The 20,187-nt window shown below is 38.4% G+C and overlaps 1 protein-coding gene across 1 annotated transcript in view; it reads left to right on the top strand.

Annotated features, from left to right (window-relative positions):
- The window catches only part of Grip75 (gamma-tubulin complex component 4), a 176,800-nt gene that overhangs the window by 69,945 nt on the left and 86,668 nt on the right, over positions 1-20,187 (top strand). Inside the window, exons 6-7 of the mRNA XM_067146385.2 lie at positions 3,889-4,057; positions 8,326-8,530. Coding sequence (XP_067002486.1) covers positions 3,889-4,057; positions 8,326-8,530 — 374 coding nt within the window. The remainder of the gene's footprint in view (positions 1-3,888; positions 4,058-8,325; positions 8,531-20,187) is intronic.

Here is a 20,187-nt window from a genome sequence, read left to right as displayed (position 1 = left end):
GAACTATAAGGACTTTTTAAAAAGGAATATTTGCTATTACCCACAGTCCTTTCACAGGCTCTATCAAAGTAGGTTAATTATCCTGGGAATTGTGACACATAATAATATAAAAATCCACACAGGATTACAGTAATAGGCTATTAATTTGATCCATTAACTTCAAAGTTCAGTAAACTACCAGGAATACTGAACATCCCCTTTAGCTTCATCCCCTTTTGGTAGATAGCTTGGCAATGGTGATGGATAATACAATAGTGGACTAATAATAATAATAACAATAATAATAATAATAATAATAATAACATCAACTTGATTCATAAACTTTTAAAAAAATTTAAAAGTAGTTCCAGAAAATACTCAACAGCCTATATGTCCCCATGGTAAATTAGAAAAGAAGAGAAGAAATCTAAATAATTTGGATAATTATTGAAAACAGCACAAAAAAGGTTTGGAATTTTAAAATTTTTAAAAGGAATAACCAAGTCTAGCTTGTATCATCACATATTCAATCATCCGAAGCATAGCTCTGGAGCTGGAGGTGTGTTTGAGAAGCACACCTGAAAGAACTTTTAGCTTCAAAGAGCCAATCAAATTTAAATTACCTCAATCTTTCCCTTGCTTTCATGAACATAAGATGTTAGAACCGTGTCGTCGTGGAAAGTGGAAGTTCAGTTACAGAGTGGAGTACTCCGCTCATTATTTGGTAATGTCTAAGCAGAATTGAATTTTCATGTCTAGTATTTATACAGCGCAAATCAGGGCGTAGGAGAAACAAGACTTTTCGAGAATGGAGAAATATAAGTTGCATCAGTCAGATGACCACATTTCTGGCAATACCAGGCATGCAGTCAGTTGAATTGTGAGCAAGATACGGTGTAGTGTACGAAGCTGGCAGTCGAAGAGCAGGCAAGGTCCAATATGATGTTTGAGTTGCTGTAGAATATTTACGGAACAGCAGGCTGGAGATGGAGAATACCTACATTGAAAATAATTGGACAGCAGGCGGCAAAAAGAAGCTGATGATGTTACAGTATGCTGCTGTCTTCCCATGGTTAGACCTCTTCTTATCTGTGGACTGATAAATTTTTGGTATACTGTATTTGATTCATGGTGTGGGTTACTGTAGTCACATGCACGGCTGAGTGGCCTAGTGAGGTGAGTGGTCCTGAGAGTCGGGATACCAGTTGCTACGGAATGGGAGTGGGCATTTCCAACATTCTGAGGCATGGCCCTCCTTGTGCTCAGGCGGCTAGGACTATACAATCCATCGGTGGTCCATAACCCATTAGAGGAGTTATGCTCTATTGGTGGAAAAATATCTAATTCCCCACATGGGAACTTAGAATTTCCAGTAGACAGTAAGCAGGTTTAGGACATAGAAAGAGAATGGGTGGCATACAGGGATGCTGTAGTAGAAATAGCAAGGGAATGCCTACGAACTACTGTGTGTAAAGATGGGAAAAGGCGAACTTGGTGGAATGATGAAGTGAGAGCAGCTTGAAAACGTAAAAAGAAGGATTATTAGAAATGGCTCCAAACAAGGGCCGAGGCAGACAGGGAATTGTACGTAGCTGAAAGAAACAGAGCAAAACAAATAGTTTTTGAATCCAAAAAGAAGTCGTAGGAAGATTTTGGTAATAACCTGGAAAGACTAGGTCAAGCAGCAGGGAAACCTTTCTGGACAGTAATAAAGAATCTTAGGAAGGGAGGGAAGAAGGAAATGAACAGTGTTTTGGGTAATTCAGGTGAATTCATAATAGATCCCAGGGAATCTCTGGACAGGTGGAGGGAATATTTTGTAAATCTTCTCAACGTAAAAGGAAATCTTCGTGGTGGTGTTGCGAACAACAGAGCTCATGGGAAGATGGTGTTGGTGAAATTACGCTTGAGGAAGTGGAAAGGATGGTAAATAAACTCCATTGTCATAAGGCAGCAGGAATAGATGAAATTAGACCTGAAATGGTGAAGTATAGTGGGAAGGCAGGGATGAATAGGCTTCATAGAGTAGTAAGATTAGCATGGAGTGTTGGGAAGGTACCCTCAGATTGGACAAAAGCAGTAATTGCACCTGTCTATAAGCAAGGGAACAGGAAGGATTGCATCAACTATCGAGATATCTCATTGATTAGTATACTATGCAAAGTATTCACTGGCATCTTGGAAGGGAGGGTGCGATCAGTAGTTGAGAGGAAGTTGAATGAAAACCAGTGTGGTTTCAGACCACAGAGGGGCTGTGAGGATCACATTTTCAGTATGCGACAGGTAATCGAAAAAAGCTTTGAGAGAACTAGGCAGTTGTGTTTATGTTTCGTAGATCTAGAGAAAGTATATGACAGGTTGCCGAGGGAAAAGATGTTTGCCATACTGGGGGGCTATGGAATTAAAGGTATATTATTAACAATCGAAGGCATTTATGTTGACAATTGGGCTTCAGTGAGAATTGATGGTAGAATGAGTTCTTGGTTCAGCGTACTTACAGGGGTAAGACAAGGCTGTATGTAATCTTTCATCTTTGCTGTTCGTAGTTTGCATGGATCATCTGCTGAAAGGTATAACATGGCAGGGAGGGATTCAGTTAGGTGGAAATGTAGTAAGCAATCTGGCCTATGCTGACGACTTGGTCTTAATGGCAGATTGTGCTGAAAGCCTGCAGTCTAATATCTTAGAACTTGAAAATAGGTGCAATGAGTATGGTATGAAAATGAGCCTTTTGAAGACTAAATTGATGTCAGTAGGTAAGAAATTCAACAGAATTGAATGTCAGATAGGGGATACAAAGCTAGAATAGGTAGATAATTTCAAGTATTTAGGTTGTGTGTTCTCCCAGGATGGTAATATAGTAAATGAGATTGAATCAAGGTGTAGTAAAGCTAATGCAGTGAGCTCGCAGCTGCGATCAGCAGTATTCTGTAAGAACGAAGTCAGCTCCCAGACGAAACTATCTTTACATAGTTTTTGTTTTTTTTCAGACCAACTTGCTGTACAGGAGTGACAGCTGGGTGGACTCAGGATATCTTATTCATACATTAGAAGTAACAGACGTGAAAGTAGCGAGAATGATTGCTGGTACAAACAGGTGGGAACAATGGCAGGAGGGTGCTCAGAATGAGGAGGTAAAGGCTAATTTAGAAACAAACTTGATGGATGAAGCTGTACGCATAAACCAGCTTTGGTGTTGGGGTCATGTGAGGCGAATGGAGGAGGATAGGTTATCTAAGAGAATAATGGACTCTGGTATGGAGGGTAAGAGAAGTAGAGGGAGACCAAGACGACGATGGTTAGACTCAGTTTCTAAGATTTAAAGATAAGAGTTATAGAACTAAATGAGGCCACAGCACTAGGTGCAAATAGAGGATTGTGGCGACGTTTAGTAAATTCACAGAGGCTTGCAGACTGAACGCTGAAAGGCATAACAGTCTATAATGTATGTATGTATTTGCTTTCATCAGGGTAAGTATCTAGGCCTTTGGGCCTTGGAGCCCTGAATTAGACTCTCGAATAGGTCGTGAAATTTTAATTGGAAATGGTTCTTCCCTTGGATCGCAGACTCGCTGACCCGGACATTCCTGCATATCACAGACCACACTGATTACATTGTCAGAGACCAGAGAGGAATGGAAAGAGTCAAAATAAGCCTACAGCATGCAATGCACCACGCCCAATTCTCCTAGAGGCAGGACGTCAGTAGGATTGCAGTACTGTGCCACTTCGCCTTTATGTAGGGTTGGACTGGTGCGCTCGATATTACAGTAAAGAGCTTGAGCAGTTTCACCTCAGTGCTTTGTTGGAATATTGCTTTGTTCTAAAATTTAATAATTCAGTGTTCATAGTCATCTTAAGAAACCTATCTTTGGACATTCCGTATTGAAAGGCGTTCATTTCTTGCAGACTGGTTCATGGCTGTCACGTTGTTATGCTGAAGCAGCTGTCCAGTTGGTTGCTGTATGGACACCTTAATGATACTTACAGAGAATTCTTCATTCAGCGGGCTGGAGACATCTCACCTTGCCTCTCGCTTCGTACAGTCAAGAGTGAATTCGATAAAGAATCAGAAGTGGTATGCTTATATTTACATGAATTTATTTTTACATTTATGAATTTTCAATATGAATTATGTCAGTCTCTGTCAAATGGAGAGCTCAGAAAAGTTATGGCATAGTTTAGGGAGTAGTAGAGAGGAGATAAGCTAATGGTAGTGAAAGAGGAAGTATAACTTGGCAAGAATCCTCAGGGTGGGAAGAGGATCACCGATAAATGTTACTGAATTATTTTATGTATATTCTTCATACTTCTGTAATGGACATCAACGTTCTAGTACTGTACATGTGGAAATGTTCATAGAAATATTATGATCTTACAGATATCCATGAGGGAAATTTTGACCATGAATTCACATTTCTTCTGTCACTGTAAGTCATTTTTAAATGTCTGAGGGCATATTTCTTAAAGGTCTGCGTGTGAATGACTAACGGCTATGGGGGGGTCACTCCAGTTTCTGTAATCTGGTGGATTTGTTGATTTAAAAAAAAAAATTTAATCTCTTAGAAGACCATGCAGTGGATGGATATTTATCACAACTAATGGAGTGAACAGAGCAACAAACTGATACTCTTAAAAGTCCAGGCAGATTTAATTGAGGCACAATGCACAAACAGTTTTATCTCCAACTTTTTCAAAACTGATTTTCCTTCTGTCACTGTTTTTGTGCTATGAGATTGAAATTTGGTACAGATATCCTTCAGTAGGCCTATACAAAGAACAGAAGTTGTTGTGGATCTAGGTGTCAGGGTATGCAGGGTGCATCAAAACTCGATGCAACTTAAAGCTTTCCAGTTTGTCAAACGCACAAGTTAAATATAAATATTACACTATAACATACCTGTAAAAAAACAAAAAAAAACACATTATTAAACAACGAATAAAAATACACACTGTTCAACAGAGGCATGTTATAATGTAATATTTACAGTATATTTAACCTGTGTGTTCGACAGTCTGAAAAGCTTTTAAGTTGGGTCAACACAGGAATGTATGGCTTCCTTCTTAACAAATCAAAACTTCATGGCAAAACATCAGGAATGGATTTGTCATATAGATAAGAAAAATAGGTATTTTTTGTAAAAGATACAAAGTCGATGGCCTCTACTACATGCACTAGCCATTTGTCATGGTAGGTGTGCTAATTACTAACTTATGAGCCCAGATTGGCACACTGGGACAAAACACTGGCAACCAAGAACGAGTTAGGTGGAAAATGTACAATTTCCAATAACAGACCAATAGGGAACATGCATGATCCGGGGTTTTAATTAAAAATATGCTAATCTGATTCAAAATTTCATGCAGAATTCAAAAATGTGATCATAATGTACAAATAATAACTCCAAACATGATAAAAATCTACGAAAATGTCACGTCACGCAAGTACGCGATCTCATTGGTCTGACGTCATCGTACAGGTTGACTAAATTAGCAGACGAAATAACACATAGTGTGCTGTGAGAAGCAGGATACACTTCGCGTATTTCTACTTTACGTTAGTGTCTAGTATGGTTAAATTCGAGGTCTATACATCGGATAATAATCTGAGTGGTATATTTTAGACTTAAAATGAATCCTGCGCAGACAGTGAGGCAGAAAACTTATAAATGGTGTAGAGTTCCGATGTGCAATAGCACATCGCATACCATACCAAACAAATTGTTTATAAATGTTCCAAAGACGCTAAAACTAGGGAGAAGTGGATTTTGGCGAGCCGGAGAAATGCTGGTGATATATCGGAAAAGTCTACAGCTTATTTTTTTGAAGATTTTAACGTAAGATGAATTTGTTTGAATTTTCAAATCACTTTTCCATGTCAGCTGTTTTAGTGGTAAAACTTTAAATTTTAATGTATGATGCTTTATTTAAATGCTTCAATTACATCTTGGAATATGAAAGTAATAAACAGTGCATTAAATAATGCTGATTATTAAAGTATTCTCCAAACCTAACCTATGTTTTGGGTGATCCATGTCAAGATAATAAATCAAAGGGGTTATGAACTATTTTGACAGCTCTAATTCTACCAATATATCTTGGCATGGGACAGTTATGTATGTCTTTATTGAAGAGCTTAATTGGTAAAGAAATTTAGGCTATATCTGAATACTCTATAATGTAACAAAGAATAGGCGTGTACATCATGAAAGGAAACAACGTGAATTTAACAAATGTATAACTCTACACAAAACCACTGCTTGTCTGTTGGGGTCTTATAAGTTAACAATGCTCAATTATAATAATTGTCATAATATTAATGAAATAAATACCATAATTGCACACAGGTGAAAATAGTGATGTAGGTGTTTAAAATATTATCCAACTTAGCCTAAGTTTTAGGTTATACTAGCCAAGTCAATAAACCGAAGGGTAAAAATACCGCGCGAGTTGGCCGTGCGGTTAGGAGCGCGCAGCTGTGAGCTCGCATCTGGGAGATAGAAGGTTTTGAACCCCACTGCTGGCAGCCCTGAATTTGGTTTTCCGTGGTTTCCCATTTTCACACCAGGCAAATGCTGAGGCTGTACCTAAGGCCACGGCCGCTTTGTTCCCATTCCTAGGCCTTTCCTGTCCCATCGTCGCCATAAGACCTATATGTGACGGTGTGACGTAAAGCAAACAGCAAAAACAGAAACAAAAGTAAAAGTCACAGCACCCAAAGACATTCCTGTATTGAGCGACTAAAATGTCACCAGAACACTTTTCTTTCCTGATGTGCTCAGCTTGTTAAAAGCCAAATGAAATTAATGTTATTGGCTTCACGCCCCGCTAACTACTTCTACGATTTTCGGAGACGCCGATGTGCAAGAATTTAGTCCTGCAGGAGTTCTTTTACGTGCCAGTAAATCTACCTTCACGAGGCTGACGTATTTGAGCAGCTTCAACTACCACCGGACTGAACCAGGATCGAACCTGCCAAGTTGGGGTCAGAAGGCCAGCACCTCAACCGTCTGAACCACTCAGCCCAACGTGTGAAAACTAGATGAAGTCATATTTATCTTTATCATGTTTAACTTTTTCCCTCCACAAAGATATTTAATTCTCTTTCATGGGCCCCGGAAGTGGGTAGGCCAATTGCCCCAACCATAAATATATATTTTTTCAGAAATGATAGGTTATAGACCTACAGTACTATGATCTTTCTTTCTTAATCAGTTTATCCTTCAGGGTTGGTTTTCTCTCGGACTCAGCGAGGGATTTCACCTCTACCACTTCAAGGGCAGTGTCCTGGAACGTGAGACTTTGAGTATGGTGATGAAACTGGTGAGGAGGGCCATTACCTCGCCCAGGCGGCCTCACCTGTTATGCTCAACAGGGGCCTTGTTGGAGGATGGGAGGATCGGAAGGGAGAGACAAGGAAGAGGGAAGGAAACGGCCGTGGCCTTAGGTGCCTGGAGGAGAAGTAGGAAAATACGAAAAACCACTTCGAGTATGGCTGAGGTGGGATTCGAAACCCTTCTACTCAGTTGACCTCCCGAGGCTGAGTAGACCCCGTTCCAGCCCTCGTACTATTTGTTTTCAACTTTCATGGCAGAGCCGGGAATCGAAACGGGGCCTCCGGGAGTGGCACACATTAACCACTACACCACAGAAGCGGACTAGTACTATAATGCTACCTATATGTTTATGTTAGTGCTGAAATCCGATTTCTGACTTTACTAATGCTGAAAGCCCGAAAATGTAATGTTATTCTTTAATAGGGGAATCAGTCTAGAAGGACATGTTGAAAGTGATGTGATATCTATCCAGGTTCGTTGTTATCCTAATACTATGGGTTACAGTACATTGCAGGTATATAAAAGACACCACTTACAAACTTGCTTGTTATCCGCTAATTTCTGCGGCCACAAAAGTCACATTTTTCAAGAATGATGACATCTATACATGGTAGGTTGTCTGACTGTGCTGTTTTGAACCTTTCTTCTGTCATTTCGAAGTTATTCGCGATCATGAATAATAAACAATCGGCTTTTAGCAACGGCTGATGCACAACGGCTGGTAGAGCCGCGGTACTGGATCGTGACGTCACAGCGCGCCGCTTACGTCAGAGGCCGTTTCACTCGCCTTGCGGAAAGGCACTATTAAATATTTTTTTAATGGTAGAAAACAAGGCAACATACCACAATGTAATATGTTTACGTACTATTTCATTGGTGTACTTTTCAAAAAAAATATTTTTGAAAATGATGCATGTTCCCAATTATATAATTTCTGTTTATCCGTGCATCTTGACAGCTATATTTTGTATTGAATTACTCCAATGACAATATCCATTCTTCTTTCCAGGGAAGTGATTCAAAATCGGCAGTGCCAGGAGGTGATTCTAAATCTGTAACTCAGGGAAATGACATCCCTCTTTATCCAGGCTTTTGTGAATATGTGATTGATTTTGAAGTACTGCCACCATACATAGCAGCATCTTTGGCATATAAGATTCTGTTTGTAGGCCAAACAGTTCTTATGTTTGGGAACAATCCTATGGATGTAAATGGTAAGTAATCTGTTGTGTGCCCTATATATCATCATCATCGTGACTCGGTGGATCAGTGGTAGTGTCCGAATCAAGGGTTCATTTTGATATGAACAATCTTCTTGTCTGCCATTTTTCTTCCATCATTATCTTGGTCACTTGCCCTTAACAGTGGAGTTGTAGAAATTGCAAGTGACCTTACCAGTTTCTTTACCATTTTCATGAATGGGAACAACTCACATCCCCTGCCAGAGAGAAACTTGTAGAAACCAGCATAACATGCGCACCTCCATGGTGGCACTTTTGCTGACTGGCGAAGTCTCAGTCCCATGTCACCGGACGATAGTGCAGTACACCTTTGATTTAATATGTTCACCCCTACATCGAACCATGATCAGATTGGGTTTCACATGCATAAAATACCATATCTGACGTTAAGAAACTTTATTTAAAGTGCCCACCTAATCAATACACATCACTTCACAAGTGAAAATACATGTAATTTTAATGTCTAAGCGTAATACAGTACATGTTTTGTCTTACTAGAAGACTTCTTCAATAACAACAATAACCTAAAAAGTAAAATCACTATTGATTATCACTACAGTAGAACCTCGATAATTCAAAATTGGTTAATTCAAAATGCCGCCTAATTCAAAGAATGTCTCGTTCCCCGAAACACGAGGTACGGTTTTGCCTATTATTTAAATTGTTTAATTCGAAATGCGGATAATTTGTAATTTAAAGAACAGTGTCAGTCCCATTATCAATGTTCCGGGGTATCCGTGGAACGTAGAGGTGAAAGAAGGTGCTGGGGTGAATTGGTCTAACTGCAATATCAAATTTAATTAAAAATTTAAACTGAAGGTTATATTTTCAGAACTCAAAGTTAACAATTTTTTAATGGCAATATTACAGGTACAAGTAGCAATCATTAAACAAGATTGGGGAAAACCCAGGATTCAGAACCTTAACACTTTGGGCTTTAAGCCTCTAATTTTATAGTTTTTAGTGGTGACATCTGCAGAAGAATGTCCAAACTTCTTGATGTAATGTCAAACAAAACAAGTAGAAATTCCCTCAGGTTAGGAAACTGCACAATAACAAAATTACTCAATATTTAGGTGGTGACATCTTCTGATTAAAGTTCCAAGTTGGTGTAGTTTCAGTTTCACTGTTTCACCAATAGAGGAGTTCATTTAGGCGCTAGTTTTGAATGCGCGGCTTTGAGGTGTACCTTCCGGTACAATCAGAATTCAGACTTTTTTTCGAAATTGTCTTTCATTTTGTTAAAAATAATATTTTATGGTGTAATTTAAATTTAAAAATTCTTCGCATCATAATAGAACGTCTTCCGGAATGTGCAGGGGCATCTTTCCGAACTTTGATTTTGGTGTGCCTACAACGTGCTTCAGAGTTGTCAAATTCTAGTGAAATCATAGTTCTTTTGTATTGTAATTACTCATTATACTTTAAATTTTAGTGTGCAGTTTTAAACTTCAAAGTTATTGTATTTTATTTATACTGTGTTTTAGTTTATTGTTACGGTATTTTAGTTTGGGCATGTGTGTTCCTCATTTGCGTTGCGAGATGGATAAGCGTCAGTATTCTTCCCAGACACTGAGCGAGAAGATTAAAATTATAAAGGAGGTCGATAAAAGAAAAAAAGAAAAAACTGAAATAGCTAAAGACTTTGGAATTTCTGTCCAAGCTTTCAACGTTTTTTAAAAAATTCGTGAGAGCATAGAAGCTCAAGAAATGCAGGGTGTAAATACAGTAAATTGAATCCGCATTCGAGGAGCTAAACACTCTGTTGGAAGTGGAATTGATTGAGTGGTTTTGGCATGTTCGAGCGAACAGTATCCCTGTTGATAGTGAGATTATTAAGGGGAAGGCGATTGAACTGATGCTAAAGAGGGGGCTGGAGTTTGTGTTCAAACAGGTGGCTTCAGCAATTTAAGGAAAGGCACAATATCACGTGGTAGGCAGTGTGCAGAGAAGCAGAATCAGTGAACACCAAAGAGGATGATGAACACTAGCGATGCAGACAGTTGGCGAGAAAGCGTCGCTCACATAATCAATTCGTATACACCGAACAATATCTTCAATGCCGATGAGGCTGCATTGGTTTTTAATACCGAGCCCAAACGGACTTATGGTTTTAAAGGAGAGAAGTGCCATGGCGGGAAATCTTACAAGGATAGGGTCAGAGTCCTTCTGTGTTGCAATGCGGACAGAAGCAAGAGACTTTCTCCCCTCATCATAGGCAACTTCGAGAAGCCACAATGTTTTAAGGGCATGAGGCACTTTCCGTGCAAATACAAGGCATTTGAAAATTCCTGGATGACAGGCAAAATTTTTGAGGAGTGGCTGGTATGTCTTGAGCGCAAAATGGCATGCCAGGACAGAAAAATACTTCTGTTGTTGGATCACTGCACTGCATACAAACATAATTTAATTTTTAAACATTTGTGTCTTCTTTTTCTGCCGGCCAACACTACGAGCTACTTGCAGCCCCTAGATCAAGGTATAATTTTATCTCTAAAACGTGTCCACAGAAAGTGACTGGTGCGTTACTTTCTCCATGAAGCCGCTAGAAATATTCCGGCGGGAGAAATACACAAGTGGAACGTGGTGGATACAATGCGGAGTGTGACAGTTGCCTGGAACGCTATTCCTTCATCGACAATCAAGTTTGTTAAATGAAGTAGATGATGACAATGAAGATGAATGGGAAGAGTTATGACAAAAGTCCGATGTCTGTATGACTTTCGCCGAATACATCGCCATAAACCATGCGGAGACTACTTCAGGAGAGCGGGTTCCCGCCATGATGATCAGCTGTGATCACGTGACACCAGAGGGAGCTGATATTGAATACGGCAAAGATGCGGCACAGGTGGCAACTATTCCGTTGAAAAATTATGTACTTGCCGCTCTAGCTGTGTTGGATCTGTGACAAGTGATGCTGATGATGCTACAATTAAGGCTATGGCCCATATGGAGCAGTTCATAACTAATGTTTGTAAAAAAAGATGAAGCAACCTCTCATACATTCTTTCTTTAAAGACCTTAAGCCTAATGTGTGACAAAAGAAAACCCTACTGAACCATTAATCGTTTCCAAACTTTTCAGATACTCTACAAAGTTATTTATTATTCTTGATATTTGTGTTAAATATATGTCTGTGTTTTTAAAATTTGTTTTGTTGGTGTCATGTGTTTTTAATTGGACAGTTGGCTCCCCTATGCAAGTGCTTTATACTGTACTTGTATTCGTCGTGCTGTGACTATAATAGGATCACAAATACATGTAACTATATAAATGAAGAATCTTTAATATCTCTAGGGTGTGGGGTAATAAGCTTACTATGACAACATAACATATAGGTTCTGGGAAAAGGAGATTGATGTTCGGTTTCCCCATTAAAATGTGAGGTTATCTGTTATACTATAGAAATGGAACATTCAATTATATGTGGTAATGAACATATTCTTTAGTAAAAATTGACTTTAACTAGTAAGACCTACTGCGATAATACCAAAGAAAATATAAAATTCTGACATTGTAACTGAAGGAAACTGTAGGCATTAAATTTGAAATCTTCCTGACCGGACATTTAAAAGTTGTACAAGAAATTTATCCCTCAACGGTTCACGTAACAGTACCTTCAACACTTTGAGCGTTATTATGACGTATTCTTTTGAGTTGGTGTTAGCTGTAGGTATCTCAAGCCTAATTTGGTGATGTATCCTTTTTGTTTCACTGATGAGATGTAGCATGACTTGAAATTAGATTCACACTTGACAATCAACTTTACAAGTAATTCACTGAGAAAAGTTAGTCTGAATTACGACGACTCAATATTTGGCTGTCACCGCACTGACACAAAAACTCGACCGAACAGATATACGAAACACGCTCCGAACATTTAATCCATATGGTGACTGCTGACTAAGTATCCATGTGTCTGCTGTTTGTCCATCTCACTGACTGACCAACTGTGGCCTTACTCTCCACACGACTATCCATCGACCATCTGACTGACTACTACCATCTCAGTAATAAGAAGATGTACAATATTATAGGGAAGGATCCACCTTTCAATACTACGTAGTAAAAAGTAGTTACAACCTGTTTATTGGGACCGGTTTCAACACATTTCAAGTGTCATCATCAGCCAATTAGCGAAGATCTTAAAACAACTAATATATTGAACACAGGCAAAATATTAACATTGTATCATATTGTAGCAATTCAGTTAATGTTCAAAACACAATAATCACAGTCAAGAGAGTAAACAGAACATCACTATCTTGCGCCGAAAACAAATATATTTGAAGTTCATAAGCAGATCAAGTATGCACTTATGTAAAGTCGTTGCTAGGCAGGTCTTGTAGGCATTTGTTTCTCTGGCCGAAGAGTAAAAGGTGACATGAATGAAGTCTTAGGAAAACGGTGTAGGATTTAATTTCGTCAAAATCAAAGTGGATATATAGGTTTTAAAATAATTTAAAACGTTAAAAAAGAATAAAGCCAGATAAAAATATATTAAAAAATGGGAAGAAATAATGAAGGAAATACGAGGTTTAACTCGAAACAACTTGCCGTAGTAATTGATAAAGAAATGATAAATAGAGAAAGGGGGTAGGGAACGTTTATTAGAGGGTGGTGATGGTGGTTATTGTTATTAGAGGAAATACAATTGGGCAACAATCCTTTATATAACACTAATTCGAGGAAAAAAGAGGAAGAGAACCGACACTTCGAAAAATGAAGATATCGGTTAAAGGAAGACAAGGGCCACGAAGGGCGTGAAAATGAAAGACTCCTTAGCCCTCGCAAACCAATTGTATTTCCTCTAATAACAATAACCACCATCACCACCCTCTAATAAACGTTCCCTACCCCCTTTCTCTATTTATCATTTCTTTATCAATTACTACGGCAAGTTGTTTCGAGTTGAACCTCGTATTTCTTTCATTATTTCTTCCCATTTTTTAATATATTTTTATTTGGCTTTATTCTTTTTTAACGTTTTAAATTATTTTAAAACCTATATATCCACTTTGATTTTGACGAAATTAAATCCTACACTGTTTTCCTAAGACTTCATTCATGTCACCTTTTACTCTTTGGCCAGAGAAACAAATGCCTACAAGACCTGCCTAGCAACGACTTTACATAAGTGCATACTTGATCTGCTTATGAACTTCAAATATATTTGTTTTCGGCGCAAGATAGTGATGTTCTGTTTACTCTCTTGACTGTGATTATTGTGTTTTGAACATTAACTGAATTGCTACAATATGATACAATGTTAATATTTTGCCTGTGTTCAATATATTAGTTGTTTTAAGATCTTCGCTAATTGGCTGATGATGACACTTGAAATGTGTTGAAACCGGTCCCAATAAACAGGTTGTAACTACTTTTTACTACGGAGTATTGAAAGGTGGATCCTTCCCTATAATATTGTACATCTTCTTATTTCTCTATTCAATACGGAACAATCATGAAGTTTTTAACTTTAAATCTCAGTAATACTCCGTATAGCAAGGCTCTGTATCCAACTGAGTGACGCTATAAGACACGGTCAGCTTATATAGCCATTAGTTGTCACACCTACGTAATCTCTAAAAATTACAATGATGTTCATGCCCACCCGGCTACAAATGTTGCATACTATGGTAAAATTGCCTAAGGCGATCTAGGTGTTTTCCTGAATATGAGCTCATCGCTAAATGCACACAATGACAGAGCGATGACTCGACAGTTATGGTAGCAGTATTGCACCATGTGTTGCAATGTCAACAGGTTTCACAAAGCATATCCATATATGATATTAGGTAGTAAGTCTCACTTTACATGGTTTTAATGCTAATATTCACACACATATATACACAATAAATTAAATATGATAAAGCAAGCAATAATTAATACATAGTGAAATCAGATTATATAATTGAATCAAACAATAATAATAGTAATAATAATAATAATAATACAGATGAATACTTGTAACAGGATTTGAACCGTTACATTTCACCTCCCTCATAAATAAATCAAAAAACAAAGAATCGATTGATAGCTGCGGGCTATTTTCCTATTACCTGGAAAAAGGCAAATATTGTTCCACTTCTCAAATCAGGCAACAAATTTAATGTTTCATCTTACCAAACAATTTCTATTCTCCCCACACTGTCCTTTATCTTTGAAAAAATTATGCACCAGCGTCTCCTCACATTCACTTTGCCGTATAACTCAACCAAGCAGCATGGTTTTCTGCCAGGTGGCTCTTGTCTAACAAACCTGGCCACTCTGCATAACTTTGCATCGCAGGCCATTGCAGGCCATTGCAGCTAAATCACAGCTGGATATCTGCTACGTAGACATTTCGAAAGCTTTCAATTCTGTAGACCAGACTCTGTTGCTCCATAAACTCTCCGAACGATTTAATATACATGGCAGTCTTCTGACCCTTCTTGCTGGCTTCCTACATAACCATTGGCAGAGAGTCGTAATATCAGGCACTTCATCCTCATGGTTACCAGTCACCTCTGGTGTCCCACAAGGCAGTTCTCTTGGCCCTTTACTGTTCTCTTCATTTATGGACGATCTGCCGTCCGAACTCAACGAAACAACGAATACCCTACTCTTTGCTGACGACTGCAAGATATTTAGGGAGATCAGGAATCCAGCAGATGCAGCTCTGCTACAGTCCTCACTTAATGCCCTGTCGAACTGGTGCCGTACTTGGAAACGTATCCCCAATCCACAAAAATGCAGCCACATGACCATAACACTATGTAAATCTCCTCTACCGACGTCATATTACCTACTTGACAAGCCCATCACCGTAGTTACGCAACAGTGTGATCTAGGTGTAATATTCGATACAAAATGACAATTTAAGACCCACATAGAAACATATATAACCAAGGCTATGAAATTACTAGGCATTCTCTTTCGCTTCAGAGAAATTTCTGACCCCATTGCTCTTCGTCACTTCTTCTTCACAATCATTCAACCTCTCTTAAACTACTGCTCTCCGATTTGGACAACAGCTTTCCCCTCCAATACTAAGCAGTTAGACAGAGCAGTGTCCTTCTTTGCTGTAATTGTAAGGAACAGAAACCCCAAGCTCAGGAATCTGTCTATGCAGCAGGTATTAATGGCAATTAATGTGTCACCACTGCACATCAGGCGACAGATAGCTGACCTGAGTTTCCTCCACGGGATCTTAAATGGGCATTACCACTCGGAACATCTTGTCTCACTCTTCTCTCTCCGTGTTCCTTCCCGCTCCACCAGAAAGAAAGACCTTCTCCACATTCCCCACACTCAGCACTCAATACTTCAACGATCTTTCCTAATCCGTCTCCCAACACTCTTTAACAATATTAATAGGAGACAAGAGCTTGATATAGCATCAAATAAAAGCATATTCGAGAGGGGTGTAAATAGTCTCTTAAAGATAAGTTGATGTGAAGGGATTATACCGTCATCTTGACCCACGACAACTTGGCTATGAACATGGACATTCTCATGGTTTTCGATTTGGACAGTTGTTATTAGTAGGCTGTGTACCTGATCTTGTTATATTTTGATATGTTTGTTATATTTTATTATGAAAGTTTACGTTTGTTAGTCTGTTGACAGTGCAAGTGAAATTTGATCAGTGTAGCTGTATCGTGCTTCGTGAATAAATAAATAAATAAATTAATTAATTAATCATATATCACACTAACATTGATACATATAAACACTTTTAAATGAGTATACAAAAAAAATTTTTTTTAACACATCAATACATTTTATAAAATATCACTTATGAGAATTTTTTCACACATTGTCATCATAGATAACTCTTAAGTGTCCCGTTCTCTCCTTTTCATATAACTTCTTTAAATTTTTTATGTTGTAAGTACCGACAATATTCTCTTCCTGATCTGTTAAGGAATATGCACACTTCCTGATACAGTTCACAATCGTGAAATACCCCTGATACAATAGAAATAATTTAGACATATTTCCCGCCTCTGCAGATGATGGAAATGGAACTCTTGAGTAGCACCTTATCGCCCAAACACATGCAAGATTATAAACATAATTTCACCAATATTGAACAAGACATGGACATCCTCGTATTAGCAAACAAAGGCCCTTTACTCAACATAATGGAAAATTACTACATACACCTAGACCAATACTTTAATGCCAGTCACAATCTCAATGAAATCTCAGAGAAACCTAACATACTCTTTGATCTATTTATCACTTTCCTCAGAAACAATAATGCAACCAACCTTAACTCAATCCTAAATTTAATCAAAGGTACTTTTCCAAGACAATTACACTTTCTCCCGCACCCTTCAGCCCCACCTTAAGCCCTTTTCCTAAGCCATATATAATTTTATATATGTCATTTCAATGCAAGAACTTACTAATTTTTACAACACCCCATTTATACTTTATTCTTTGTTAAAAACCTCTTAATATGTATTTTCCTTGTATTATTAACTATTACCATAATAACATCTCATTTCATCTACCACATTCACTTGTCATTCTTTAAAATAACATTTTCTTAGGATTTCGCCAAAAGTGATCTTTGCTCCAATACGGCTGATGATGACCCCTAGATGGGTCGAAACTAGTACCATGTAATTTATAATTTTGTGAATATATTTTAGTATTGAAAAGGTGGAAACGTTTATGTTGTTATTATTATTACTTATATATTATTCTCAGTTCAATACGGACCAAAAACATGAAATTCATAACCATTAACAAACTGAATTAGTCCAATCTTGCCCTTTTCTGCTGGCAAATGCGTTTATTTCCTGCTTTGATTAAATTTTCCCTGGCCAGCTGGATATAATAATCCTTAGATTTTCCCTCTCCCAAGTCTAAACCTAGCATACTTGCAATTTGATCGGTTGGCTTCCTACCATAATGTATTTCATAAGGCATACATCCCGCAGATTCATGAAATGTAGTAAAATTACACCCTCGTTCTACATCACCTAGTCGTGAAAACCACGAACTGTGCTATCGTGTACGTAAGCTCTAAATATCCTCCCGATCTCTCTCATGACCCGTTCGACCATATTATCTTGTGGGTATCGAATAGACGAATATATGGTCTTAACACCCAGTTCATTCAACTTGGTACTCTATATTTTTGAACTGAACTGACTGCCGTGATCTGATAATATTCTGAGTGGGCATCCAAACTCGGGAATATATCTATCAATAACCTGCTTCAGGCAACCCCTTCCAGTAGCTTTTCTCAGGGTATACATTTTGGCATTTGCTGAAGGCATCGATCAAAAGAAACACACATCGGTATCCATACCGAGACTTTACTAGTTGCCTGAACAGATCTAACCATATAAGTTGGCCTGGCTTGTCTACAATGACCGCCTGCCATGGCCCCTCTAATGTCCTGTTAGGATGCTTACTGCGTTGACATAGATCACAAGTTGCAAGTAATTCCCTGATACTCCTTCCCCTATTCCTCCACACAAAATACCCTTGAATAGCATAAAGAATCTTGTTTGCCCAAAAATTACAGAGTTCTTTGTGGTATTACCAGATCATATCTTCCTGTAATGACTTGTGGTACACAAACTTTAAATTGACCTGAATGACACTTCCTTGACAGGAAACCACTACTTAGTTTGTACTCATGTTTACCTTCCTTCATACCTTATCTCTTAGCAAGGTCAGAATAGCAAGGTCAGGATAGCATACATCTCATCCTCCCTCTCTTGTTCCAACATGAGATGACGTAATATTTCCCGTTCTGTCATATTGTTCGTTACAATCCCCACATATACCAGTATTCCTTATCTCTACATACCTGGACTCCGTATTACCTGATAGATTCTGTTGTATACAAGGAACTTGGTATACAAGGCACAACATAAAAGTTTATTGCTTCAACACATTTATACAATATGTACATAAAATAGAACGAAACTTTTCTTGAAGCTTGTTGAGTTGCACACATTTAATGTTAATATAAGGTAGTAGGCTGAGGGCCTGAATAATATTTACAAATTGAGATTCCTATATACATTCAATCTTGTCTTGATGAGACAGTCTGTTCAAATGAGAGAATATTCTTGATAGTCGAAAACTATCGGTCATGTATAATAAGAAGTGGGACTTGTAGAGAGAGTTCGTATTAGCAGAATGCTAACGGGAGGCATACAACTTGCAAGGAACTTGCGTATAATGTTCATATATAGCAGAATGCTATGATGGGAGTCGGAGCATGGTAGGGGACTTGAGTGAGCAGCAGAATGCTTGGATGGGTGCTTGACGTGGTTACGGGATGCAGGATGAATGAGGCAATGTCCAGAGGTGAAACCTCACGGCCAGGAATCAGTCCACCTATTCAGAACACATTTTTAAGAGGGTACCTCCTTGTCTGACTTGCGGTGTAGTCTGGTCGTTGGACACTGTGGGAGTCCTGGAGAGGCGAGAAATGTTGCTCCTTTTATAGCGATGGCTGACGTCACCGGCGATCACATCAGCGCACTGCAGTCTGTCTCGTGGTCTCTGGAAACATCCATGTGTCGGGCGGGCTGCGGAGATTGTAGGCACGGAGGACACACACAACAGACTAATGCCTGGTGATCTGTCCATATATCAAACTTATTTCCTAATAATACATCCTAAACTTACTTAATGAATAAATAATGGCTAAGAACTCAATTTCCGTAATAGTATACCTTTTTTCTGTCAAGCTGAGTCCCCGACTCGCCAAGGAAACAATATCCAAATTTCCTCTGACACAAACATCCAGAAATACCCTTTTCCGATACATCGGTCATGAGTATGAACTCACGATCAAGCATAGGGTATTTTAACATAATGGCATCATCAAAACCTTTTTTGAGCCTAAGAAATTCCTCATCATGTTCAACCGTCCACTTCCATTTAGCTCCGCTTTTCAATAATCCTCTAAATGGCTTTAACAACGCTGCATATTGAATAACAAAACGTCTAAAATAATTACAAATCCCAAAAATGATATTAACTGTTTAACATTACATGGAGTACTCATGTTGTTAATCTTCTTTAATCTCGTTTGTTCTGGTTTTATCCCCTGTGCAGATACAGTGTGGCCCAAAAATGTAATCTGTTGTGTGCAAAATGTTGACTTATCCAGTTTTAATGTGAAGCTCCCCTCTCTAATTTTCTGTAAAACTATGTTTAGATGTTCCATGTGTTCCTCAAAAGTGTGAGACGCTATAACCACGTCATCAATATATATCGTGACAAAATCCCCTCTATCTCGACTACCTAAAACTCTAGACATAGCACGAATCAACGCTGCAGGAGATGTCTTTGTCCCAAATGGATCCCTGGCAAATTGATAAAAACAGTTCTTATGTGCAAAGGCTGTGAGAGGTCTATCCTCTTTTTTGAGGGGAATTTGCCAAAATGAAGAAGACAAATCCATGATGGAAAAACCATGTTTTTCCTTCAAAACGCTGAATGAGTTCTACTGTTTCAGGCCTCTGTTGATCTGCCTCAATTCTCTTCTTCATCAGCCTGGCATCAATACATAACCTGACAGACCCATCCTTCTTGGAAACAATAATTAAAGGATTAATACTATGGCCACAAGTTGGTTCAATTATTCCGTTATCCAGCATAAT

The sequence above is a fragment of the Anabrus simplex genome, chromosome 4 (assembly GCF_040414725.1).
Source record: "Anabrus simplex isolate iqAnaSimp1 chromosome 4, ASM4041472v1, whole genome shotgun sequence".
NCBI lineage: Eukaryota > Metazoa > Arthropoda > Insecta > Orthoptera > Tettigoniidae > Anabrus > Anabrus simplex.
Note: the sequence above shows the minus strand (reverse complement) of the source record. Positions and strands in the feature narration are given on the sequence as shown.